This window comes from Oryzias melastigma, linkage group LG12, assembly GCF_002922805.2.
Source record: "Oryzias melastigma strain HK-1 linkage group LG12, ASM292280v2, whole genome shotgun sequence".
NCBI lineage: Eukaryota > Metazoa > Chordata > Actinopteri > Beloniformes > Adrianichthyidae > Oryzias > Oryzias melastigma.
In genome coordinates, this window is record NC_050523.1 from 15,210,773 (window position 1) to 15,238,606 (window position 27,834).

Below are 27,834 nucleotides of genomic sequence, written 5' to 3' on the forward strand. Positions count from 1 at the left end.
AACACCCCTCTTCTCTGTGGGAGAACTTCTTCACCGTTAAAGTGGATTAGTTCTGCTTAATTTTTCCCAACTGTGAATCACGGAATTTCCCATAAACTGAAGGTTAATTTCAAGATTCACCAACTTCTATTTTTTAGGGAGAACTGAAATTGTGGAGAAGAATCCACATCACTGCCTTTTCACTGGTGTCCCACAGGGCTCTGATGTCAGCCCCCTTCCTCTTCTCTGTCTCTACCACATCTCTGAGTTCCATCTTTCTCACTGTTTATATGCTGATGACTCAGAGTTCTTTGTGTCTTTTCAATCAGATGATTTGACGGTGTCATCATGCTTCACAGTTTGTCTCATAATCATCCCTGCTTTGACAAGAGAACATCTTCATCTCAGTCTCTAAAGACAGAAGTCATAATCTTTCCTTCCATTTATATAACTTCTACAGTCATACCTGATCTGAACACCAATAGTCATTCCCTCAAATTTATTGCAGAATTTGCAATTTTAATACCCCAGAAAGAACATCAAACTGCAAATTCTTCAGATCTTAACACTCACTTCCTGTGGCTGTCTGCATCAGATTTAAAGGTGTGACACTTGCCTGGAGAGCGACCTACTTCACAGCACCTCTTCTGGTTTAAACATTCTCATCCAGGTCTACAGCCTTTCCTGCTTACTGACTCAGCCAGACAATGACTGGTGGTCCCTGAACCATGCAGAAAAAGATACAGATGAGAAACGCTAAATGCTTCAATTCTGTAGTACATATTTGGTGGAATGTGCTGTTTAGCTCTACATGGATGGCTGCTTCTCTCCTATACTAAAAAATGTTCAACTCTGACCTCTTGTATAATTTTCTTCACATTTCTTCAGACATTTTTCTTACAGTTCTTTATTTTTTATTATTTACTGTGCTTCATTTTTGCTGCAAGGAGGTTTAAAAGTTAGAGAAAGCTAATCAATACATTAAATTAAGAAACATTGTTATTTTGTGAGGAGAATTTGAGAAATATCTGACTATGTTTAATTATAAAACAATAAGTGATCACAAAAGTTCATACAGTATAGCCTATTAAAAAGATAAACCATTCACCCAAATGATAAAAAGACTAATGAAGCAACCACAAAACATTTTCAAGAAATACTGGATTAATATAGTTGCTTCTCTGGAGTTCATATAGTTTATGTTGAAATGTGGTTCTGTTTCAATAGATTTGAAAAATCTTTTTTTAAAACTGATTTGTGGTTCAATTTTTCTTCAGGATCCTTCACGTTAAACATATGCTCATTTACTGTACACATCAAGTGAGAAACGCATAAATTGGTCACCATTTCATTTAGGTTTGTCTTCCCAATCAATGCTTTTTATTAACATTAAAAACAAATAGTTTTTTAAAATGACACATTTTACCAAGCAAAAGCAGCAAGTGTGTGGTGGCGTTTTTTTCCACATTTCCTGCCCCTCTTTAGTGGGGAGAGTGTCGTGAGCAAATGGGCAACGTCACGTTGGAGGAAAAAACAGGTTCTTGTACGTATTGACGTCACATCTACCTCGGCGCTGTTCCTTCTAATCGCCTGTAAACAGTTGCCTTCAAGTGCTGTGGGTACAGAATTGTAATAATTAGTGCCTAATTGGTGCAAAGCAGCTGGCAGCAACATTTTATGCAGTACTAGATGTAAAAATAGCAAATTCTATGTTTGGCGTGGTTTTAAAACGTTTTCTTAAGAGTTTTTAAGATGTATTAAAAATAAGATTTGAAGAAAGTTTGCTTGTTCGTATATAGAATGTTTATTTAGTTAAAAATAAAATAATTTAAATACTTTATAAAGACATATGATTGAAATTTACATTATTTATTCTCTGTGTTTTTAATTTTATGTTGTTAAATTACGACTATGATTTTCTTCTTCTTTTTTTTTAAATAGAATGTGCATTTTAAATAATTTCAAGAAAAGAAAAATGATAAATGAGTATTTTAAGAAAAACGTGAAAAAATACACACTCTTTCCAAAAGAAGAACTGTCAAATTTTCTTCGAGGAGTCTATTTTTGAATTTTACAAGGAAGTCCTGAAGGCATCATATCAAACACGTCTCCACCCCCTCCTCCCCTGCTTGAACGCCGCTATCTTTAGCCCTGCCGCGGATTACGCCGCTCAGTGCGCGCGCGGACCTCCCGGTGCTCCCTGCTCATCCTCGCGCCGTCGGTCCACATTGCACCTGAAGCTTTCTTGCTTTACTGGACAAAAAAAGAAAGACAACGACAAAAAAGTGATGTAGGAATGACAACAGCAACAACCACCGTCCTCGTCTTTAGTTCAACGAGAAGACCCCAGGATGCTGCTGCCCTCCAGCCCGCGGTGCAGACGCCAGCGCCGGGCCTCGCTGCTTGCGCTCGCCGCCGTCCTGCTGTGCTTTATCCCCGTCAGCGCTAGCTTACCGGCAGGTAAATACACACAACGCACCTTATGAACCCCGAAGCCAGACAACTCTTACCGGAAATGTACTTTTAAATGAACATTAATATTTTATTGTTGTGACTTTTTACCCAAATTATACTGAGTTTTTTTTATAATATTTTTTGTGGTAAAATTTGTGTTTTCTTTTAATAGCTATAGTTTCCTGTTTGTGACAGGTCAAACAAGTGCATGAGAAAAATCCCCTTCAGTGTCAGTCAATTTACTTGTTCTCCTTCCTTGTTAGAAGTTTATATATATATGGTTAATTAGTGTATTAATAGGGGCTGAAAATGAGATAAAACCCCTCATAATACAGTGTTATTAACATTTCCTTGGTTCAGTGGAGTGGATTGCAGCAGACTCCAGTGCTGTAAAGTACATAGGAGAAAATCTACACGTAGGATGAGAAAGCAACAGCTGGACCATCATCACGTGGAACCTCCAGTTTTTATATAACCTTCATCCCTACACCAAAAACCCTCCTCTTAATCTGAATTTTGAGTGAAGCGACGCAGCACAAATAGATTATTTTCATATTTGTGCATGTTTTATATATGAATTAAGTATTTGTTTGCTTTTTAGCCTCAAAGTGCTCGCCTAATGTCTCGACTCATCTAACTCTGCTGGTAAATCTGATATTTTCCCGAACTCTTTGACTCATCAGCTGAAATTAAGATGGAACTTGCTTTTCGTCATACAGATTTTTAACCTATATATAGAAAAGAGGGGAAAAAAGATCAAACCACAGGGCGGGGAAAAACATATCAGACACAAGTCACTATTAAAGTCTCAATTTTTTCACTCATTTCCTGATTAGAGATAAGAAGCTAAAAGTTTGCGGTTTGATTAAAGATTGGGAAAGCCGTTTAAAGTGTGCTTCCCTTTTGCAGAAATCAAAAGGTCAAATTGTTTTTTTTTTTAACCAAAATTGCAGATTATAATTTATTTGATGTTCACAAATGATTTCTCTTGCATTTATTTAAAGACCTAATTTGATGAAAATAGTGTTTTTCACATGTTCTTGTGGCATTTTTCTTATGACGGAGGACATGTTTAAAAAGAATGAAGATTAAAATTACATCTCTGAGTTTAAAATGATGTAAAAATGACAGTGGATGGGCCACGAGCTTACTGCTCCCCTCCATTCTGATGTAAACATGTGCAGACAAATAAATCCAAAAATCTTTGTTTTTCCCATCTAAACTGGCATCTGGCTCAAAACTGTACGTCTGGATAGCTCCAACATTGTTCACCCTTTTTATTGCTCTGGTTATGTTTGGGTGGGGGTGTGAGGAGATGTAAGATAGTGGGAGAGCGTGTTTTAAGGATGGATGACGGGAAGTGCGAGTGGGTCTACAGTCTCTCCCACAACTCGGGGGCGAATTTCGGATTAATCCTTCTGCTTTGGAGAAACTATACCCTAGAAACCGGCACAGTATTTTTTTCATTTTTGCTTAAAACGGCATAATCCTAATTAAAAGGCCACTTGAAACGCCTTTAAAATATCTCAAAAGATGTTCAAAGAGGGACTTTAAGCAATCGTATATATGGAACCTTCATTAATTCATCAGTTTACTTGATTTAGACTGCGGCAAAGAAATCTTTCAGGGTTTTTTTATTTCTAGAAGTGCTGCCACTCAGTCGTCGCTGAACATTAATTTGTGGCTATGGAGCTTTTCCAAAATCTCCATTTAAGCAATTGGTTACTTACACGCTGCCTGGCCTGCTGGAGAGCATACAGATTTATTTCCTAAACATTTAGTTATTTTTTTATTTATCACCCACTGAAGGACATTGAATGTTCTCTTTTCCACATGTTAAAACAAACAATATTTAGCTTTCCAAATTCTGTGGTAGTTTCTGCCACGTTCGATTTTGTTATTCACCAAACCCACCACAGGCTGTGTGAGGTTATTATTCATTGAACCCACGACCTTTTCTTCCATCAGGATTAAGCTTTAACTAGTAATACGGTCAGCGCCGTGCTCCATCTTTCCTTTCCACTCACAGCCCTTTTGCCTTGCAGCATTTTCAATCAATTTTCCTGCCCTGCAGCAAAAATAGACATTTGTGTCTTGGTAGCCTTAAGAACAGGAAAAAGTCTGGTAGAATGACCTGCAAAAATTTCCAACAGGCACAGAGAACACTTCAGATCACACGAGAATAGGTAGAACATACGTGTGCACTTTTAAATATTAGAAGACATGAGTAGGTTTCTTTTTATTCAAGAATAAATCTAGCTTTGGTAAGGAGCTATGTGCATGAAGAAGATAAAAGAGATTGACAGATGTTATTCATCCTTAAGGAAACAAAGTGTTTCTGGCAATATTTTTAGGAAAGATCACAAAATAAAGCTTAAAAAATGCAGGTATGATAACTAATTTCAATTTGAAGAGTTTGTGGGTAAAAAGCAGCAGAAGTAGTAGACTTGTAATCTGATCATCTCACTCTTTTTCATTTAGCTTCTGCAAGCACCACATTTCATTGACCTGCTCAGGAAATGAAGGGGCTCCGATTCTATAACCCAAGCAAACATTTGATCAGTCGTGACGTCAGTTCTGTCCTTCCGTTTTATTGCCAAACGTTCCATTTACAGCTGTACCCTTTTTTTACACCTTAGTTCAATCTCAGAAAAATGGCAGATTAATTAGAAAAGACTCAGCAAGTCTCAACGTTTTTTTTTTTGTACTTCTGAGTGTAACCACATCCTTACCAAGTAATACCGGAGCTCCAGTCATCATGTTTTTTGACTTACTGTAACTTCTCAACCGTTAAGACGATCAATGGAATTACATTGATCGTCTTAACGGTTGAAAAGTTACACTATGTAAAAGATTTTGTTTAAGCGTCACCAACAACACCTCAGGTGTTAAAGTGTTAAATCCAAAATCTTCGGCCTTCATCAACAGTTTCTGTAAGATTTGGTTACAGTTTTATATTAAAACTAACTTGGAGAATAAGTTGATACTTAAGGTATGGAGGGGAAGTCTTCCTGAGCAGAATTGTTCAAACTACAAAGGAAAAAAGCTGATAAATTACACAATGATATTATAGAAACGAGTAGAGGAAGCTAGGTTGAGGTCAGAAGTGAACATTTGTGAGCTATGATAAGATAACCGCGAATGTAATATTTGACTCATAGAGAAGAACAAATGGGGCTGAAGAAGCTGCTTTGTGTCTTTTATAGATCTTGTAAAAGAGGAGTTCAAGGTGGAATTGATCATCTTTGAAGTCTTTCTTGTTTCTATGGTGATGACAGAACAACAGATAAAGTTAGACAGGAATCTCTGTGGATCATGATGTTTGCAGATGATACTGTGATTTTTATTGAGAGCAGAAGCATTGTTGAGGAGGAGGATACTGAGGCGAGGGTTAAATCAAGGCGAATTCTTTCCTAAAGGGAGCACTTGAAGGCAAAGAAGGCGAAGAGTTACTGACTGTACCTTCTCTCATTGTAACGTGACTTAACTTACAGTAACAAGGAAAACTAACAGCATATCCTAGAGAGAGATAAGAAATGAAGACCTGTCAAAGGCAACCTGGCTCCTCTTCATTCTTTGGCATCCTTCATTCCATTACAAACAATGAAATTCTTCAGCTATTTTTTTAAACAGAACTTCCTTTTCACATTTACAGCGTTGTCTACTTGCATAACAATCACACATTCCCTGCTACTTCCTTCTACCTGTTGCTGTCTGTACTAAAATAAAACAAAAAAAAGCTCCACTGTGTTAAGCAGGTGCAAAGTCATGCTCCACTTTCCACTCTGCATCGTAGGAGTCGATTGCATCACATTAAGGAAATCGCACCCATACAAAACTGCAACTGAGAGCTTAACTTGTTACCACAAATACAGCAGCTAAAGTTGGGGTTTGCTGTCATTTCTGAGAAATCCAAGTGAGCTGTTCATTTGTCAAGCTTTTCAGTTTTTAAGGCAAGAATAAGCAGTTTTCTTGAAACTTTTATCTGAACACGAGTAGAAAAAAAACCAAGGAACTCATCCAAAAAAAGATAAGGCACACACATATGTCTGTATTGTTCTTACTCCACGTACAGGTATTTTATTTTAAGCAAACTATTATTTTTCCAAAGTATTTTTTGTAGTTTTAGGCAGTTTATTTTTTTTAATCTTTCTTTTTTTAAGCTCCAAATTCAATAATTAAAAAAATAAATAAATAAAACAACATGGTCAATATGGTAATCACAATAAAACTGCTACTTTTTCTAAATATTCTGATTTATCTTTTTTTCTCTCTCATTCTAAACTGCGTGACAAATTCAAACATTACATGGAACAAACCCAGGGGTACTTTTTAACATTCAGAATGGGGTCGGGTATTAGAGCAAAAAAAAAGGATCCATTTGATTTTAATTTAAAAGTTTGTGTTTCAATCTTTTCCAATAAAACACAAATCAAATACCAAATTTCCATTCTAAACTACTTTTGTTCAGCTATTAATTTTCATCATAAGCTTAGCTACTTAATGAAACAAATTTAATTTTTTAATGAATAAATTGAGTAACTCTTGCATTAAAAAACCAAATCTTTATATTAAAACAAAAAAGCTGAGATTTTTCATAGGAAGACAAATGTGATGATGTTAAATTACCAATTCTAAGTGAAGATGGATTTTAAGCTTTTAAATATAACTTTTTGACACATTAGGATTCTTCTTCCTTTGTTCATCTGTGTTTTTCTCCACCCATATCAACCTATTTGAAACACAGTTTATTATAAAGCAGAGCTTTATGTCCTCATAATATTTTAATCGTTTTTTTTTTACATCTTTTGTTTAGCTATTGGGTCCATTACAGAGATTTAGCAAGATTTTTACAATATCGTAAAAGTTGAGGTTAATATCCTCCTTGTTTTAAGCTGCCTGGCTGTCTGGAGGGATGAGACCAAACAAGATGATCAATATAAAAAATGTCAAAGATGTAAACTGTGACCTTTGCTGGGGATTTTTTAAAAATGATTGAATAGAAACAGAAGAGGAAAAAAAGTGTTGTGTTTGAAAGTATTAACCATAACTTGTTTCCAAGCTACACTCCTGACAGATTACCACCGTCAAAAAAAGCGGCTATATCTGGCACGAAGAGTGTTTGCCCATCCGCCCAACAAGGTTTCTGTTCCGTAAGATGTCATGTAGCTAAAAAGAAACTGTTGTTATCTCTGGAAGATCTCAGTTACAATAGTTCAACTATCTCCAAATCCTCCGAGCTCTAATGCGTCTCTACTACTCTATGAATAATGTGTCTAATTAATCATCAAAAATAAACATGTTGTGTGTTAAGTTGGAGATTTGGGTGAATGCAGTTGGACTAAAACCTTTTGGCAGATAAGATACATTTCTTAAAAATACCACAACGTGGTCTCCTGGATTCTTTTTTTACATTCTGTCTCTCTCAAGTGTATCTATGATGGAGATAACAGACCATTGTCATCTTTAAGTGGAACAGCTTGCAAAATCAATGACTGACAAATACTTTTTTGCCCCACTGCTTAAAACTAAAGTGCTCTCTGTGCAAGAATGCTTTAGAAGAGCTAAACCCAATGGATGCCACTGAAAACAAACATTTAGGAACGGCCTCATGGGCTTTTGTTTGTTTTCTGTCATTCAAGAGTGTATCTAAGCAGCAGCTTAGATACACTAAAAAGCCTGAGCAAATGTACACACAGAAGCACTTACATGCTTTTATCCACATCAAAAAAGAAGAGGATGGCAAGCAGAGCTCTTTAATGTTTCCACTTGATTTTAAGTGTTTGGCTCACTTCCGGTCTGCTCTCTGATTCAGGATGTGTGCACAATGGAGTGTGCGACCCTTCTGGCAAACCCACTTCCTACGTCTACTCAAACCCTCTCACCCACAAACAAAGACTTTCACACATAATGTCACATGGTCGGTTACACGTTGGGCTGAGCAGCGTTTTCTTTCATGTGTTTGTGGCGTTTAGGTGATCTTTGAGTGGAATACGTCCCTCTGTTTGACACTTAAAAACTGCTGCTGAGCACACCGCCTAGCAACGGCAGTCACAGATGGATTTTAAAGGTGTTTTTCAAGGTCCATGCTTTGTATAAAGAGAAACCTCAATGTCCTGATGTGCTCTGAGTTTTTTTTTTATCAGTTTATCTTTTATTTATAGGTGTCCTTCGTCTCCTTGATTAATTTCTACATAAAGGTACTCAGAGACATGAGTGTTTTTTCCTCACCACCCACTAGGCATTTGTCATGACAGTCACTTATAAATTGTGTGCCATCATTGCAAAGTTTTTCTATAGCTTTTACTAGAAGGATAGATCTGCCTCTCCCTTACTGCTGGGAGCTTTTATTTCAGATATTGATTCAGATTGTATCTAAACCGCAGTGCAGTGAGATCACAAAAAGCCTTATTGTGGTGTGTTAGCTTTGTGTGTCTTTGTGTTGCCAGCCACACTTGACAAAACTGGGTTCGTCTGCCTAAAGAATAAAGGTCTACATTCACGCCTGCGTCATCTTGATAAGAGTCACGGGGGGGTCTGGATGCCAGTCCATCATAGCATGTTCCACATTCACTCCGGTTGTATTTTAATAATCAGGAGTGCCGCTATTTTTAAACTTCAAATCGCTCCTCCATAAATGGAATTAATTGCAGCAGCTCCTTTGTTTTACCACAGAGACTGATTCATTTAAGTGGCCCTTGCAACAAATGCTGTGTGCAAATCTTCAGGTCATATTTGAGGAACAAGGCTGCTCTTGTTTTTAACAATTATGGTGTTTCGGTGACAATGGAGGCTTAGTAACAGAATGGGGATCATGATTCTGTTCACTTTTTAAGACATTCGATGACAACTGGAATACAACTCTAAGTTTAGCCATTCAAAACCAAGCTAAACGTCTCTTTAGGGACCCACTCTGATGAAACTTGTTTTTTTTGTGTGTTTTTTAATCTGTTCTTTTGGCATATATGAGGAAAGTTAAGCTTAACATTGCATTTCTCAGTATTTCTTTATTTATATCAGAAGCATATGAAAAAATGTCATTTGAAAAAGATTGTATTTGTGACGTTGAAAATACTCTGGGTGAGCCATCAGCTCCATTCTGATGAATCCTCTTGGAGATTACTTTGTTTTCTTCTTCCGAGCTGGTATCTGGCTTATAACTGTACGGTTGACTAGTTTCAGTATGTTCGCTATTTTTGTTTCACCAGTAATGTTAGGGTTAGGAGTGTGAGGGGCTGTAAGCTAGTGGGAGAGAAACAGAGAGCTCTCATCAACATGGAAACGGGGTAGACTGCACATTTCTAATGAGGTCCTGCCACTCTGCAATAACTATGTCCTAGAAAATATTTTGACTAAAAATGAAAAATCATAATTGAAAGAAAACTTTTAAAATAGATAAAATATTATTGCAGTGGGTAGTTTTAATTTATTCTCATTAAGGTCTCATCAAAGCTTTTTTGTTTTACTTAAAGGACACCTGTTGAAAGACAAAATGGGAATATTTAAGGGATCAAAAACGGTTATAAATCTGAAATGAACTGGCAACAAGATACTGAAAAAGCTGAGAAAAGCAGGTGGTTATCTTTTAGTAGCAACAAAGACTTGGCTGAGCATCCTGTCTTGACGGGGATGTGAAATAAGAGAGCAGATGAGGCAGCAAGAGAACGTAGAGGTGACTGAGTTTTTCCTCTCCATGGGAACAGAAAAGTCCAAGCGTCACAACAGGCAATGAGTCAGGATTCTCGCATTCTGATTAGCTGAATGTACATTTCAATATTAATTTGTCTGCATTTTCTGTGAATAAACAAATAAATGGCGTGTCAAAAAGAACGGTTAAGATTTTTCGATTTACACCAATGAATTCATACAATCACATGCAAGGAATATAAAGCTGAAAATACTTGCAGCAACCTTGAATTTGAACAAAGCATTTCTCATTTTCATTTTCGTGGAAATAAAAGTCCAAATAAACGTAGATCTTGGATGTAAAATTATCTGGCGCTGTTGATAGATTCAAGACTTTACAAATAATATTAGCTTCATTTTTCACTTCTGCTGTTAGATTGAATGCATAGTGTCAGATAGGGTGATAAGTTGAAGGTGTGATGTTGAATGCTGTCTGTGGTTAAACCCCCGGGTAGAATGTGATTTAAAGAAGAAGGTGACATTCACGATAAAATTGGAACAGACTTCAACAGACATTTGGGTGAGAGAAACAGAGGTGATGAGAAAATCTTGGTTAAGTTTAGTGTTCTGGACAGGAATGCAAAAGCACAGATGCAGGTGGATTTTGCTAGAAGAATGTTGCAGAAAAGATTGTTTCAGAAAAAAAAGTTGATTTAGGGTTCGGTTACACTTTAAGGAGGAGTGAAAACATGCTTTGGGACGCCAAAGGTTCTTCCAGATGACTGAACAGCTACAGCTAAAGTGATCATGAGGACTGGGAGGAAGGAACTTGCTCTGTCATCTGGAATGAGGAAAGCAGATAAAGGGACAGTGGAATGAAGAAGTTACTGAGTGTGTTACGAGAAAGCATGGGAAAATAGTGAAAGCTAGACTGAGACCAGAAGTGAACGTGTTAATGCAAAAGAAGAGAACCACAGATGTTATGAGTGCTTTAAGAATGCTTCTGGAAGAGTACAGAAGTCTAAAGAAGCTGCATTATACCTTTGTAGATCTTTAAGGTCTATGACAGTAGATGTGGTTTGTATGTGGAAGTTTGGAGTCACAGAGAAATATGTTGAAGCTGTTCAGACATGTATGAGAGCTGGAAGAAGATGGTGAGATGTGTGGATGTGACAGGAGTTTAAGTTGGAGGTGGGACTGCATAAAGGATTATATTTGAGTTCCTTCTTGTTTCTACAGTGATATACAGACTCTGTGATATCTGTGGATCATGATGTTTGCAGATGATACTATGATCTATTGAGAGAGCAGAGAGGAATATCTAGAGAGGTGGAGGTTTGCTCTGGAAAGGAGAGGAATGAAAGTAAACAGTAACTAGACGGAGAATCTTTGTAAACAAGTGGAACGGGGAAGTCTCAGAGATCAGAGGTGAAAGAAGGTCTGGGAGTACTTGGGATCGACAGTCCAGAACATCAGAGAGTTGGAAAGAGTTGTGTGCAAGCAAGCAGGTTGGAACGGGTGGAGAAAGGTTTCAGGTTGGATTTGTGACAAAAGCGTGAGCAACAATGAAAGGAAACGTGGTGAGAGCAGCCATGTTGTTGATTAGAGACTAACAGACCGGAGGCAGAGCTGAAGATGTTGAGTGATGAGACTGGATAGGATCATAGATGTTCTGGAGAGATAAGAGATTAAGATCATTTGGACACATTCAGAGGAAGGACAGTGATGATATCGGTAAACAGATGCTGTAGTTGGAACTACTGGGAAAAAAAACCCAAGAGAGTGACCAAAGAGGAGATTCATGGATGTAGGGGGGGAGGACATGAGGGTGGTTAGTATGAGTGAAGTGTATTTTATGATGGAGGTGGATGATTCACTGTGGTGACCCCTAAAAGTGCAGAGGAAGATAGATGATCAGCAACAGGAATGAATGCCACTTAAGTCTGCAGCATTTCCTTATTTAAGGTTTTACATTTTTTAAGGACATTTTTTTTCTTTCAACGGTCGGATGCTACAGTCTTGGTTGCCATGAGTCACTCAGAAGTTTGAGTCATCTTTCGTTCTCACTGTGCATGATGAAAAGGACAAAAGAGTGTGCTTTTATATTAAAAAGAGTAATAATAATGATCATACGCTCCAGTTAAAGTCATCAAATTAAGCTAAAACCTGTTTCCTTTCCTTGTTTGTTTTTTGACATCAATGCTCTGATACAGCAGAGTTCCCAGCGCTGTCCTCAAAAGCACTTTCCTCATCCCCGGGCCTCGTCTCACCTTCTGTTGCGCCGGTTTGGACACCTGCCGTGCCATTCACCTTTAGATGTGCTGAAGTGCTGGGCTCATTATGTGCTCTGATGGAGTCTGCCCTCCTTTTCCACAGACTGCTGTGCGGCTCTGGCCCACACATGCACGCTCTCAGCTTGCTTGCTGCCTCACTACTTGCGCGTGGGTTTATTTTTATTAAATATTAAAAACATATGAGAAGGTTACTGACCTGTGGTCATTCTGCTGTGAAAGTACATGTTTTTCTGGATGTTCTCTGGGTTGCTATGTGGTCTAAACTGTTTGATTTCCCCCTTTCCTCAAATTATTCTGAATAGCATTAAATGAGTACAAAAGTTGATTGTTTACCTGGCAGGAATCAGGTCAAGCGGTTGTCTAGCCTGTCTGATACAAAGGAGGTGTACCACTTTTTAGTCTTTGGTGACCTAATTTTTTTTTTTTTTTTTGACACAAAGATGGGGTTTGCTGAGCACTTTGAAAAAAATTGGACTGTTTTGCAAAAATGGGCATTTTAAATGTCAGTATTTATAGTTTTGTGCCTCTCGCTGTGTCTTTAAAGCAATATTTGAAACATTTTCAGAGCAGTGAAACCAAATTATCTTTTAATTTGAAAAACATTTTAATCTTTTACTTTGTTTGCTTTGAATGTGAATGATGTCTATATCCTCATTTCATTATAGTGACAAATTTCTCAACCTTTCTCCCTCAGCTCGGACTGGTTGCCCATCCCATTCCGTCTGTCGCAGTCTGAATCGGTTTGACTGCAAAGCCGGCTCAGAATGTGGCCCCTGCTTAACTTCATATAAAGAGGTCGAGGATCAAATCTGCGTAAAGAAGGCCCGTAAGTTACCCCGTAACTTTAGTTTGGCATTCAAACACACAACGGCACACTACTTACCAGACTCCAGAAGAGCAGCAATTTTAATCCTTTGTTTGAAAAGTTCTTATTTTACAACTATTTCCCTACATTTCAAATTATTTTTTTTAGAAATCGGGTTATATTTTTCTGGGATTAAAAATGATTTTTTTTTTCTAACTAATTGTTACATTCTAATATTTTTCAAAGTATGTTGCAGTCACTCCGAAAAAAATAAAATAAAAATTCTTCTTCTATAAGGAAAAACATTTTTTTTTCAGAGGATGGCTTTAGTAATTTAACTTGTTTAGGTTTGATTTTTCTCTGGGTCCTAGAAGTTGTGAAATACTTCCAACTTTGCTTAATATTTTTAGTGTTGTTCATACTTGGTCCACTTTGCACTGGAATCCCATAACTTAATGGTTGTTTAGAAGTAAGGAGCTCTTGGATCTTGTTTGCTCAAAACACTCATGACATGCTCCATGGAATTCAAACGATGTACCTAAAGTGGATACAGGCTGGATGTGTGGTCACTCCAGAGTCGATAAGTAATTGTTTTTCTGATAAAAACTTGTAAAAAGATTTAACAAAAAAAAACATTTAAGAAGTGTTTTGATTTTGATTTATTGCACAATAAAAACAGAATTTAAAGAAACTTTATATATTTTTTGTTTACAACATTTTACAAATTAACTTCATGTTTTAGATAAATATGGAATTTAAGGTTCGGGGAAGTGCTTTGTCACCTTCTATTTGATTTATTTTAAGCTGCAAATTTCTGCTTTAACTCTATTATTCACACTAATCCAGATTCAATATTTTCTGGCATAGTTTCATGACATTTTTAAATGTATGAGGTTGCATTTAGGAGGGTTTTTTTTTTGGAGGGTGGGGCTCAAACGACAAGTACTATGACTAAACACCCACTCTGATTAAGATTCTATTTTTTGTGTTTTTAACATGTTCTTGAAGCATTTTTCTCATGATTCAGAACACATGTAAAGAAAATTAAGCTTTAAATTGCATTCCTGAGTATGTATGTATTCTAATGGTTGCAAATCAGGACAAGATGAAAGAATGGCATTGGTAGAACCTACAACAGACTTGAACGGATCAATGTCGGTTGTTTGTTTTGGGTTAAATCTGTTCGGTTTTATATCTGTATATGAATTATTTCTGCAGCTTCAGATGAAAATATTTGAAACACATGTGATCAGTTCAAAGTAAAAGTAGAACAGCACTGAAACACAGCACACCTAAACCCAGAAGCATAATTATATTACGTACAGACGCCACGCAGGCAGACGACTCAAAAGAAGGTTGTCTCAGATGGGTGGGGGACGAGCAAATATTGCAAATTCATGCTCAAAAACCCCACACATTCTGATTTTTATAATTTAAATTATATTCACCTAAACAATTTAGTTCTTCTTCCTGAGTGTGTTCTGAGCTGAACAAGAAGAATTGACTTTTGGGTAAATTTAACACTTGTGGATTATTAGACATAAATCAGGGGCTCTTTCTTGCCTCATCACCCTTGTGTCGCAGCTCTTGTTCTTCCATTTTCTGTCCCAGCTCTGGCACCGTCAGCCCCCCTCTTAATCCAGGCCTGCCCCTGCTGTGTCTGCAGCACACACTCCTCCACCTCCCTACACCGCCCCCACACTGGCAGCCTTAATCACGGAGATGACATCTCTCCCTCTCTGTTGCCCTTCATTCCCGTCACTAAATCTAATATCATTCCATCGAAAAAAAAGGAAAGAAACAAGCTGCAAAAGTAAATCTAATTTCCATGTCATTGCATTACTGGCATGCATGCAGAATTTTTAGATGAGAGGAAAGGATGTGTGGATCATAAGGGGAACATGCCTCGTTTGTATGACAGAGGGTTATATGGTCCAAAAGTGGACTTAGGCCGATCGGTGGTGATATTCCATCGTGCGGCGTAATGAACGTCGTCCATCAGGATTTAAATCCTCTCAGATGGTTACATAAACCATGAATTTGTAGCCCAGAAACCACTGATCTCCAGAACTCTGTCTGTTACGATATCAGACTCAAAAGGCTGTTCATTTTTTTTTTTTTTTGTAGAGGTGCATGGATCTGAGGGGGGAAAAAGGCTTGAAGGCAGCTGTTGCTGTCACAGTTTAATGGCATTAGTCTTTCTAAATCGCATCTTTAAATTCAGTTGGTTTCTATACAAGCTCCTAAGTAATCTTGTTTCTGGAGGAAACCTGGTTACTGGAGAAATGGGCTCAGTAGCTTTTATTTCAGAGAAAGCTGAAGGAAAAACCAGCGTCTGTTTGAAAAGATGGATGGAGCAAGTGGTGGTGTCGAGCATCGATTTACAGCTAAGTCGCCGCCATCTTTGTCGGATTTGATTTCACTAAGCCTTGGCTCTAACCCTTCAACACCAGAGCTTCAATGTTTATGTTCTTTAACTCAGAGATCAAATTTTATGCTTTATAAATGTCCTCCATCATGGGAAAAATGTCACGTGTTAGAAACAATTTTCATCGGAGCGGATCTTTAAAAGGTGATGATTTAAACTCAAAAGATAATTACATTTGTCATGTAGGACCTGTGAAGGCTGTGAAAATGAAATGAGGTACAGTAGAAGGCAGCGGTTTTTCTTTCACAATCATAAGACTTTTTTTTTCTTTCTAAATCTTTTTTTGGGGTTACATCCCAAAAAGTTTGAAGTCGGCACTAGCAGAGTTTTTATTTTACAGAAAATGAACTTACTTTATTCACTTCCTTGCTCTGGTATGTAAATATTATCTGCGTAGATGGAAGAAGAAATATTTAACTAGTTTCCTGGCTGTGACAAAAAACGCAACATTTCAGTCTCTTTTACACGGGAACTTTGTGTTTCTGATAGTTTAATTTTGTTTTGGGGAGTTTGTTCATTCTCATTCACGTTCAGACGGCTTTAGCATAATCTTTTTAGCTGTATTCATCCCTGAAGAGAACAACTGGAAATCTGATGCTCTCAGCTGATAAATGTTCATTGTTTACAGTAGGAAAACAAGTGAGGCAGGTACTGCTTCCAGTCGGTGGTATGAGCCTGTTATTTGACTTGGAGGTGTTCACAGCCGTCGGTAAACACAGAGTTTACCTCACAGTCGTGTCAACCACTTAGAACATCGAGGTGAATGGATGTCAAAAAGGCCAAACATTGTCCAAGCGCTGTAGGTTGAAGGTGTTCAGAAGATTTTTCCACTAACTTTTATCTCTGGCATGAGCTTATATAACTATTCATGAGTCATTTTGCCCCCTTTTTTGTTTAAGTGGTCTATACTTCTGCTGTTTGTTGTTGTACCTTTAGCAAATATTCTTCAGAGGTTTTGTTGTTTGAGCCTAGAAAACTTGTTAATGGAGCCTTCCTGCAAAATGTACTTTAACGAGACCTTTTCAACATGAAAGAAAAGAGATGAGACCCTTTCAGTAAAGTCCATTTTATATGGGTCCACCACTTTCATTAAATATTTGTTTTATTTATTAATTAAATAACAGATTTACTATTAAAAAGTTTCAAATTTAAATTGAGAAAAATATTTGCTTAAAAGTAGATTTATGAATAACTAGGATATATTTTTTATTGTTTTTTTCTTTTGGTAGCTAATTAAATATGTAGATTTTTGTAGACAGTTGTACCAGTTTTCTGAAATAACATTTTATAGGTAGGTGGGGATGTTTACTGAGAGAGACGATCGGTCAGGTTTCATTTCCAGATCCATGCTGTGGGCTCAGCTGTGACAATTCTCATAAAACAGGCAGAACGATGAGCCATAGCCTCAGTTGTGAAGTATACAACCCAATTATCCTGAGATTTTAATTGGAGGAGTGATCTTCACATTCTCATTTTAGGATCAAGCCATAAGAATACATTCTGTTTCGTTAATTTTATTTGTAGCTCAGTTGAAACAAACAGCTAGAATAGATTGATATTTAGCATTTTTACTTTTCAAAGCACAAGATAATTCAAATGATCCATTTATAGCAGCTGCATGTCAAATTTGAAAAACATTTATTTTGAGAGGAATCATGTAGGTTGAACAGTTTAATCGTGTAATACTGATATCGCCACTAGATGGCGGCAGAGCTCACTGATGCAAATAAAGCACATCAATCTAGTTGTTTTTAACAATAACTACTGGTTTCATTATTTACATTTTTTATGGAAAAACATAATCTTTTAGATATTGCAATTCTCTTATTTTTAATATGTAGTATAAAATATAATATTAATAAGGAGTATATAGAGTAAAAATTGGTTGTTGGGGATTTTATTTCCTTTATTTAAAAAGTATTTGACGTTTGTTGTTTTTATTTTAAAAATATACTGCAGTTTTACTTTGCTCACCTAAAAGTTGCATGGTGGGGGGGGTTGTGTGTGCACCCGCGCAGTCGTAAACTTGTGAGGAAAAAAAAACGTGAATGGTTTTTAAGTGGGAAAAGAAAACAGCACAAGTGTGTGCGACCCACAATCCCCGTAGAGATGTTTAGTGTTTGTTTGTTGTACCCAGGAGCCCCCCCCGGTGCTCCCAAGAGGTTATGGGTCATTATCGACCATGTGACGAATCTCTCTCAAACTGGGAAAGGTGTGCATGCTCAGAGAGTGTGTGACAATCCACACCCTCATCCACCCAATCCCCACATTTTCTAGCTGTTTTTATCCTCGTTTGCCAAAGGGGACATAACAGATATATGACTTTAAAGACACTAAATGTGTCCAGTTCTCTAGATGCGGCTGCAGATTGTCAGTTAACATTCAAAACACCTCCTACAAATCTTGTATCACATCTTAGTGTGCGTCTCCTCTTAATATTCGAACCTTTGCTGCCACACACACTCCTGGTGAGCTCACAGGCACAGTTGGAGCTCTCAGCCACCTGCAAAGTACAGATGGTGCATCCCGCCTCCACAGACACCTGCTATGGAGCACACTAAATGGCCATTAGTGGAGGGGGGGGTAAGAAAATAACAAAGCAGGCAGTGAAAGTGCGGGCATGTCATATCGTGAGCATTAGCTCAGCCAGATGGTCCGCCTTCTGGATTGAAAGTGACTGTAATCTCTTAATGCGCTGGAGGTGCAGCAGACGTTTGTGTGGATGGATGTGGCGACCGGGTTTATTTGTTTCTTAGCAGTTTGGACATGGATGTCATGCTCAACACCTCTTCATGTTCTGGCCAAAGATGTTAAGTGGACGACATTAGTCCAACATGGCGTCACGCTCGCACACTTATCCTCTTTCTGGGGTTTTGTGCCGTTTCTTTGGGTGACATTTAGCTCTTTGATCACCTCCATTAACAGCGGGCCTTTAGGATCTTTTGTGGACGTAGTGAGTGAGGCACAGAGAAGCCAGGTTTTTGGCTGATAGCTGTTGCCCCCTGGGGGGCTTCTTCCCCTGACCACACACACACTGTCGATCTTGGTCGCCCTGGAGCCCTCGACTGTCCTGCAGGAATGTGGCTCGCTGTCTGGCCTACAGGGCTGTTAAAAGTTTAGAATTGTCCCCCTCCTGTTTTTTTTTTTTCCAGTTCCTCAAACAAACAACAAGCATGGGCACACTCTCTGTCTGCGACTCTTGAAGAAAGATCATTTTAATACAAAATCAGAAAGAAAATTGTTTCTCTCAGTCTTCAAATCCATCTTTTGATCTATTTAAAAGTGTTCCCAGTGTTTGTTTGTTTTTAAATATGATTATACCGTTTTTGGACAAAATAAAAAAAAACTTTTTTTTTTTTAGGATTTAGTTTCTGCAGGAATTTGTTAGAAATTCACTTCTGAGTTGTGAGAATGAATATTGGCACAAAGCAATCCCACCCCCTCTTCCCCTCCCCACGACTGAGAGCTTTTTGTTTACATGCTCTCCTGCTAGCATACTGCTAGTAACCTAACATTGTATTTTTCCAACGACTTCTTTTCATTTGCTCCAGATTTACACAATTTGAATAAAGAAAGACCAAGAAATGCAGTTTTAATATTTTCTTTAGACGTATCCTCATGTGTTAAAACCTCCAAAACACAGTTTTCGGAGTGGGTTTTTAAAACCTTTAGCTAAAAGAAAATGTTTGCTGAATTAATTTGTTGTACTTTTGTTTTTCAGGCAAAGTGAGAACTTTTTCTGACCTGGATGAAGAGATCGACTTTATTCACTCTGTCATAGAAAAACAAGAAAAGATCAGGAAGAAGCCAACCAAACAGAGACCAGGTAAGAAAAAGTGTTTTTTATTACCAAAAAATAGTTTATATTCTCTTTAAAGCCCGTAAAACTATTCTTCATATTACTGTTTTCATTTCGGTTTTAAATCCAAACCTTTATATATTAAACTGTTATTTGGTTCACTGTTTTGCGTTTTGTTCCCTCGTTGATCGATGTGTTTGTTTCTCCTCCTGCAGCATTACTCTCCTTTCAAAGAGACGATGAAGAGAACTTGAAACTGAAGGGCAGACTCTCTGCTGACGCCCTGCAGACCAGCACCGAAGCTCCGCGCCACACCACCGCTCACCTTTCAAATAAGTCAACTCCCGAGCCCAAGGTCAAGGCCGACGGCCGCAGTGGCCCGCATGTCGTGCAAACTTCCAAAAATGACGGCATTATTGTCAGTGAGTAGAATCCCATGTTTGTGGCAAACAGTTCATCGCATGCTAAAATTCTTAGCTTGTTTTAGCATTTTTTCATTTTGAACGATCACATAATTTTACATTATTGATGAAAATAGCCCTTATAAGCTCTAGGCAATTTTAATTTTGAACCTTTAACTATATTTAGCTTGGAAACTGCAGGATTTCTATTGATTGTACCTTTAATGTCCTCTTTTTCCAGTTTTGGTGTCAGTCTTTGTGGTGGTGGGCACTGTGGCTGTGATTATGGCTGCCATCTGTTATGTCAAGTGAGTATACACTTAAATAAATTAGGATTTTTGTAAATATATATATTTAAGCTTCAAATGGTCAAAGGAGTGCATTTTTGTGCCTTTTGAATTAAAAAACAGCTTTTGAAATGCTTTGGCAGTCTTGGTTTAAATTGAACATGACGCTGGTTTTCGGTGCCCCCTACAGGTTACAAACAGAATCACGTCTTGCTGAGAAGGTTGATTACCCAGGTGTCAAAGGGGCGGGCGTTTCTGCTGCTAAACCCACTGGTAATTCGGTGAGTGACCCTTTTTCTTTTTCCACACACCTGCATACAAGTCCAGATTTCTGTTCATTTATCATTGACACTTCCTTTCTCCCCAGATGGGCGATAACACTCTTGCTAAAAGTGCACAAATGTATCACTATAAACATCAGAAACAACAGATGATCTCCATGGGGAAGTAAGTCCTTTTTTTTTTTTAGCTTTCCTTATTTATCTGTATTTTGGTAATATAACTTTCTGTTTTTTCATCTTTAGTAACAAGCCCGAGCAGAAGCCCGTTGACAGTGAATTCACGTCTGATGAGGAGGAAGTGGGAGGCGGCTTCACAGTTTACGAGTGCCCCGGACTTGCCCCGGTGGGTGGACACGTGCCTCCTCCCTATCCAGCTCTTCTTGATGTGCGATTTCAAAACCTAACAGATCGTTTTCTTCTCCACAGACGGGGGAGATGGAGGTGAAGAACCCTCTGTTTGATGACTCCACTATGGAGTTTCAGGAGAAGCAAAAGTGAAGACTCAACACACACATTCATAGAAAGAGACGCAGCAATGGGAAGGAGGGATGCTCCGTGTTTCACACTGCATGCACAGAAATCAAAGAGATGGAACGATTGTTTTCTTTCTGTCTTTTAACATATCTGCCCCACTAAAGCTTTTAGGATCACTTATATATCAAGGGTCTCCTGTTAATTTATTTCTCACTGTTTTTGGAGAAACCCTGTCTTTTAATGTGTATTTAATTCAAACCCTGTCTTTTTTGTCTTGTTTAAATGTTGTGTTTTTCTTTCTTTTTGCATATTTATGCAGCTGTTTCCAAAGAATGTCATAAAATCCTATCATACTGACACACAATAGTATTCCTAATTGTTTTGTTTTTTTAATTGTTTTGGTGATTCTTTTTTCTCAACCACATTCCAAACCAGGAAATATTCCAGATCAAATCTGGAATGCCTTTCGGAAAAAAATGCCCAACTTCTGCAACAAGAATTAGCAAATCCTTGTTGCAGTTTTCTGCCTCCGATCGGAGCAGCCGCTCCAGAACATTTTAGGACGCTAGCTCATTGATATATTATAGACTAAAATGGAAGTGCTTCATCATGACTGTCGCATGGTTTGACTGTAATTTGTTGAAATCATGTCAAAGGTTTAATGAACTTTTCTCTGTGTTGCTTGTATCCTGTCGCCGCAGGAACAATATTCAGTAAAGGTGGCTCCTGATGGATGAATGTTTTGGTAGTAACTGTTGTAATCATGTATTACTAAACCCCTTAAATTCATGCTGTCCCCAAGCTAATGTTGTGCTGAAAGATGTACATACAGAAGAGTGAAGGTGTTCACTTTTTATAGATATTTGTACATGCAGACTAAAGATTGGAAATAAATTTTTACCACATGTGAGTAAAACGGACTCCACTTCCTGTTTCTGTGCATTTGTGAGACAAAATATATTTATGCACCTTTCTGAGTATTTAAGGACTGAAGGGACGCTGGGGAAAAAAAAACAGATTAATACAATAAAATTATATTTAATGCCTGTTAAATATCTTACTCTAAATGTTCAACTATTTGTCTTATGTTCAAGAGAAATGTTTGATCTGGTTTATTTAAGCATAAATTGTGGACACAAGACAAAAAAATCACAGATTTTTCAAACTTATACAGAAATAATGAAATTCCTTGTTTAGAAAATAAAAAAAAAAAATAAAGACACACTTTTGCCGCATTTGATTAAGTACATATTGTAATTTTGAACTAAGTAGAGTTTGATTAATTGCTGGAAAGGAGTGGGAAGAAGCAAACTTTAATAATCCCACCCCTACATAGTTACTTCATTTTATAGTTTTGTTATCGGCTTCTGATAAGTTCAATGTAAACCATTTAGTTTCACTTTTTAATTCTGCCTTAATTGAAGAAACTGTTTAATTCTCCTTTTATAATTTTATAGTTACATTTAAAGTAAAAATTCTGTTGATTTATGAAAAACGTAATAAAAAAATAAATCATTCAAATGTAGCAAAACTTAATGAAAGGAACTTAAAAAGATGTGCAAAGCATTTTAAATTAATTTAATTTAAAAAATATATAGTCATGAGAATATTTATAAACCCTTAAATACGTATTTATAAGGAGTTAAATCTTCTGTTTTTACCAGGAAGTCCCTTTAGATAAAATGTGTTTTTCAAGAGAGCAGTTAATTTAATACTAAATACTTTTGTGGAACTTTTAAAGACACTTTCTTAGACCAAACTGGTAGACATTGTAAAACAAAAAGAAATGTAAGAGATGTGTGCTCCATGACCTCCTCATACTTTCATTTTTCATCTTTAATTAAACCGTGGGCTCTCAAACTGCGGTATTTTCACGTGTTTTGTGTGGAAAGCAGAAACCATCATGTACTCCAGTGAGCTGGTATGTGTTTGTGTCTTGTGTTGGGGAGGGGATGCATCGGCCTCCTGTCCTCATTGAGCCATATGCCAAAGGCCATTAAAGGCCTTTGTGCCGGCGGACAGTGGAAGGAAGGCAGCCATTGGGCCTGGGATGAAAACCTGGGTGGGTGGAGGGCCTGTGAAGGTGGGTGTCAAAGGCAGGATCGTTGGGAGGAAAATCAAGAAGCCATCAGACTTGTTTGTGGGGGACGACTGTGCTGCTCTACAGGGGGGATGGAATTTTGATGTTTGTGCTTTATCAGATCAGCTAACACGAGTGCCTGTGACACATGTACTTACGTATTATTTTTACTACCAGAAGACACAGATAAACACACTTTAAATGTTTAACATTTGAAATTGAATTAATTAGAATTGACAATTGCAGCTAAACAAATTAAGATGTTTAAATGTAAATAAAAGTTAAATTTTCTTGACTTTTAGTGACTTGGTCCTGCAAAATAATAATTATAAAAAAGTCCTTTTAGGTGATCAGCATGCAGCAGAATTCCCCCAATGAATCATGGGAATTCAAATGACTTAAGTGGGCAGAATAGTGTGTTTCTGACTATTATGATTTAAATACAACCATTCTGCAACACAATTAGTGAGGCACAATTGAAAAAGGAGACCTTATTAGTTTTCCCAGGATGCATTGCATTCAGTTTCCTTTCCTGCATGTAACAGATGACATGCTGTTCAAAAGTCATCTTTAACATATTACTTGAGTGTTTTATCACGACTCCAATTTCACTATAAGTCACTTAAATCGTTCTGAAATAAATAAAAAAAATGTACCATTTTGTTTTTAGATGAATTGCTGTAAGGCTGCTAACAAGACACAAAAAAATGCAGTCTACTTAAAAGTATGACAGGTGTAAAGTAATTTAAAATCAATAAATAACTTTAGTTTGGGGCTGCAAGCTGGTGCCTTAGGTCAAATCCTATTTGGAGTTTGGAGGTTCTATATGTGGGAGTCCTTCCCACAGCCAAAAAACATCCTCAACGGGGTAATTGGTGACTAAGTTGCCCCTACATGTGAGTGTCAGTGTGTGGCCTGCAACAGACTGGCAACCTGTTCATGATGGACTCTTCATTCGTCCAGCAGTCGGTGGTTTGGTCCAAGTGACCCTGAAAGGGCTTCAGCAGGTTCTGAAGATCTATGCATAGAAGTTTAATCTGATTTAGTAGACAAAACTCAAAGATTGATAAAATGTAACTTTTTTTTCTGTCCTTAAATTTAAATTGTTAGTAACTGGAGTGGCAAACTTTGCTTCTATCACCTTAGTGCTTAAAATTGAACAAACAAGGAAACAATTCCAAAAGAAGTAATGCCATACTCAGCCTTGTAGAGGTATGAGGCACCTCATGAGTAAATTCAAAATGATTCAATTATGAAACAATTACTAATGCATCCCAGATCTGTGTGAAATGTTTCTCTTTACTGTGAGATACTAGACCAATATGACTTAGTTTTCTACACCAAAGTGTATTTTGAAGTAAAGACAAGATCAGTAAACGTGTTTAACTTTGGACATAACAATTCTAACATGAAAAATATTTAGTTTGATCATCAAAATTCTTTCAAAATATCAAAAGGGAAAAGTGTTCCCTGAAGTCAACAACCTTAAATATAATGACAATAATGTTACATTTTATCGTTAGACCACCTTTAATGAAACACTCTTTAACTCAGGTTAAACAGATAGCACATTGTGATTTTGAAAATGTGTTGTGCTCCCTACATATTTAATGTTGATGTGACAAAATTTACGCAATGTATGACTTTTATCCAATTTTAAATAAGCTGGGCTCGTCGGTTGATGGAAGATCAACCATGTTTTTGAAAACATGACTTTAAGGATGAAAACTTGACTTTAAGTCATTTACATTTTTCGATTAATCAAATTTATAAAACATTTCAGAATCATTTATGGATTAATCAACACATCTTCCTTTGTCACAGCACAAAGTAATCTATTAGCTTAATGGAATACATTTTTATTGTTTTTATCTCAAATTTTGTCTCTAGAACTACATGCCACCTTTTGTCTCACTTTCTAAGCTTGAGGAGTCCTCTTCATCACTGGAAGGTCCCAGAAGAAGGAGATCACTTGAAAAGAACAGAAAAAAACCTGTAGAAGACAAGATCTGAGCCATCTGTGGGGGTTTCAGTCAAATCCTCACACATCTCCCCCCTCACTGTACCAAAGCTATTCAACGCTGACCCCCTCCTCCCTTCTTCAGGCTCTGTTGTCCCTTTCTGCTATCTCTACTGCTTTGCCTTTTGCATGACAATTCTTCTCTCAAGTCCATGGCCCAGGACAATGCTTGCATGGATGGAGTCTGACCTCTGTAAAGCTCTGGTTCTGGTGGGGAGAGAAGTCTGAGACAAACACTATTGGGTTTCAGGTGGAATGAAAGTTCTCTAATCTGGAATCAGCTGCAGTCATGTGGTAAAAATGTCAACAATCCAACACTTGCAGACGCATTCCTGATGCTGCAGAAATGTTGGTCCTCAGACCAGTTTTTGGACCTCCAGGCCATCTGGGACTGGATGCCAGGGCAGGACCAGAACGAAACTCCGAGTCTGCTTCAAGATGTCAGATGGGGAGCGGGGGGTGGAGGGGTCGTGGTGTGGGCCGGAATCAAAGGGTTGAGACTTATTGTTCTGATGTGAAAAGGAGCTAATGGTCGACCATCGCAACTCGGGATCTGAAAGCCGCGGGGTGCCCCGGGGCCTCGCCGTACAATGGCACCCCCTCTCCTTCCCCGCAGTGCGTCTTCCTGCCCGCAATCTGCGCCTAAGTATTCACGCCGGGGGAGCGCATCTGCACCGCGGCCATGCGGGCCTCTGAATGGCTGCCGATCAAAGGTGAATGAGCTTCACCTGAAAGCAGAAGACTTTCCAAACTGGTCGAAAAGGGAATGGAAAAAACCCAAAACAGTTTGAGAATTCAATCAGAGATGCATCTTTATAGTTTAACTTATTTTTTGTCACAAATGTCAATAAATGTGTGGATCTGATTGACTTCAAACCAACAAAAAGTGTTTGGAAATCATCCAACAAACCAAAAAACCATTTAACTTTCATTTTTTAAATCTTGCTTTTCAAAATAAAAGCAATCTCCTTCTCCATAAACTCTAAAAATCCCAAACTGTCCACTGATTGGTGCATCTCAACCAATTAAGCAAATGTTTCTGATAACAAGACAATGTTATTTTTTTAATGGATTGACCTGAGGAGATTTCAATTTCAAAGCCAGATGAATAATTTAAACAAACGTATCATTATAATTCATGACGAGGTGAGCAATTTACTCTGAGAAAACTTATTTATAGGCCCTCCTCAGCAATTTAAATGTTTTTTTCAACTGAATTATTAAAATGTTGTTGTTTAACATCTCATAAAAACATTAAAGATGTGCTAGGAAGTTTTAAAAACCCCACAGACTCTGGGAGGAATCAAGGTCATTCACAAACTCGCAATCAGCTGTGCGCAATTGTCTGCGCCAGCCAATGGGAGCGCGGATCTGGGGACCTGAGGCTCCCTCCGCTGTGATTGGGAAAACCTGTGGAGCCAGGAGCTCAGATGATCATTTGAGCTTGAAGGTGAGCTGGATTTTCTGGGCTTTTATGGAGTCAGCTGCAGATTTGGTTATGTTTCACTAAGAAATCTGCGCCACTTCAGGTAAGTTTTCTGCCACTGGAAGTGCGCAAAGATTTGCGCTTGTTAGAAATTAATATTTAACACTTAATAATACAGCCTAATATGTCTTTTTTTGTGTGGAATTCTCTTCAGGAACTGCAGGGAAGATGTCCGACAGGCCGCAGAGCCCCGGGTGCCAAGTCCGGCCCTACGACTTCAGCCGGGCTTGCAACCAGGTTCTGGATCAGGAGAGTTTGGGGAACCCGTCCTCGTCATTCCACTTCTCTCCCATGCTGACGGATCCGGGCCTGCTCTACAACAAGCCCACTTATGGCGGCATCACGCCCGCATCCACGCAGAGCTTCTTCCCGTTCCCTCACGTCTCCGGGGACTACCGGAGCTCCGAGCTGCAGGCCGGGGAGTTCGGCCAACCCAAGCATTGGTACCCGTTCGCTGCGCCCGAGTACACCGGCCAGGTACCCGGCGTGACCGCAGCCACCCAGCCCACTAACCTGAGCCCCCCCATCGCCCAGACCCGAGAGCAGATCAAAATCCCCCAAATCAAGACGGAGAAGGACACGGATGAGGAGTACTCCACGGAGATGAAGGTCCAGCAGTACCCCGCCTCCTCCGGGGCCATGCCTCATGGGGTCTTCTACCCCGCGGCCTGGAATCCGTCCCTGTGGCCCGGGATCACCCACATCCCGCCGCCTGGAAGCAGCAACCAGATCCACACGGTGTCCTCCACACCGTCCCCATCCATGTCCCCCTCACCCCCGAACAACGCGGCCCCGGGGGCCCCAGTTTACTTTGCGTCTCAAGGAGCCGCGGAGCCGCAAGCGCAGACCTCCACGCGGAGCAGCGGATCATCCAGCGGGGGCTGCAGCGACTCTGAGGAGGTACAGGTCAATACATCAAACTATTTATCATCATCTGATTTTAGGATCAACCTGAAGTTTCTAGATCGTTCTGTGATTGTCCCTTTTATCAGGAGAACCTCTCAACTGAGGAGTTGGAGCAGTTCGCCAAGGAGCTGAAACACAAAAGGATCACTTTGGGTTTTACTCAGGCAGATGTTGGCCTCGCGTTGGGGAATCTTTATGGTGGGATATTTTATTTGTTTTCTGTTCCCATCTAAAAAAAGAGAGCACAAAGATTTTTTTAATTAAATGTACTTTTTCCACAGGTAAGATGTTCAGCCAGACAACAATTTGTCGCTTTGAGGCTCTCCAGCTGAGCTTCAAGAACATGTGCAAGCTGAAGCCTCTTCTGCAGAGATGGTTGGATGAAGCAGAGACCTCAGAAAACCCTCAAGATGTAAGTCACTTTTCTTTTATTGTTTTTGTTGTTGTTTTGGCATCTGCAAACTAATTTAAAAGACAAGAGAACATGACCAGGCTTGATGGAGCTGGCCTTTTC

At 38.5% G+C, this 27,834-nt stretch overlaps 2 protein-coding genes across 3 annotated transcripts in view; both read left to right on the forward strand.

The window, feature by feature from the left end:
* Positions 1–2,099: 2,099 nt before the first annotated feature.
* On the forward strand, positions 2,100–21,753 carry LOC112136141 (neural proliferation differentiation and control protein 1). 2 transcript variants are annotated; one of them, XM_024257735.2, is made up of 9 exons: positions 2,101–2,439; positions 13,048–13,179; positions 19,308–19,412; positions 19,601–19,807; positions 20,028–20,094; positions 20,264–20,354; positions 20,441–20,520; positions 20,598–20,697; positions 20,781–21,753. In XM_024257735.2, the coding sequence occupies exons 1-9, from the start codon at positions 2,331–2,333 to the stop codon at positions 20,850–20,852; spliced, it is 963 nt and encodes a 320-aa protein (XP_024113503.1). In that variant the 5' UTR covers positions 2,101–2,330; the 3' UTR covers positions 20,853–21,753. The 2 variants fall into 2 exon arrangements, with proteins under 2 accessions (XP_024113504.1, XP_024113503.1); XM_024257736.2 differs by lacking the exon at positions 13,048–13,179 and having other exon boundaries at positions 2,100–2,439.
* Positions 21,754–26,308: 4,555 nt separating this feature from the next.
* pou5f3 (POU domain, class 5, transcription factor 3) overlaps positions 26,309–27,834 on the forward strand; it is a gene marked incomplete in the record, with an annotated part of 2,727 nt that continues 1,201 nt past the window's right edge. Inside the window, 4 exon segments of the mRNA XM_024299562.2 lie at positions 26,309–26,457; positions 26,569–27,314; positions 27,407–27,518; positions 27,602–27,732. Coding sequence (XP_024155330.1) covers positions 26,583–27,314; positions 27,407–27,518; positions 27,602–27,732 — 975 coding nt within the window.

What these genes read in the sequence shown, in the direction of transcription:
- LOC112136141 (XM_024257735.2), top strand. Translation starts at nt 2,331, where the DNA reads ATGCTGCTGCCCTCCAGCCCGCGGTGCAGACGCCAGCGCCGGGCCTCG. An exon ending in AATCTGCGTAAAGAAGGCCC is followed by an intron (nt 13,180 to 19,307) that starts GTAAGTTACCCC and finishes TTTGTTTTTCAG; the next exon opens with GCAAAGTGAGAACTTTTTCT. An exon ending in GCCAACCAAACAGAGACCAG is followed by an intron (nt 19,413 to 19,600) that starts GTAAGAAAAAGT and finishes CTCCTCCTGCAG; the next exon opens with CATTACTCTCCTTTCAAAGA.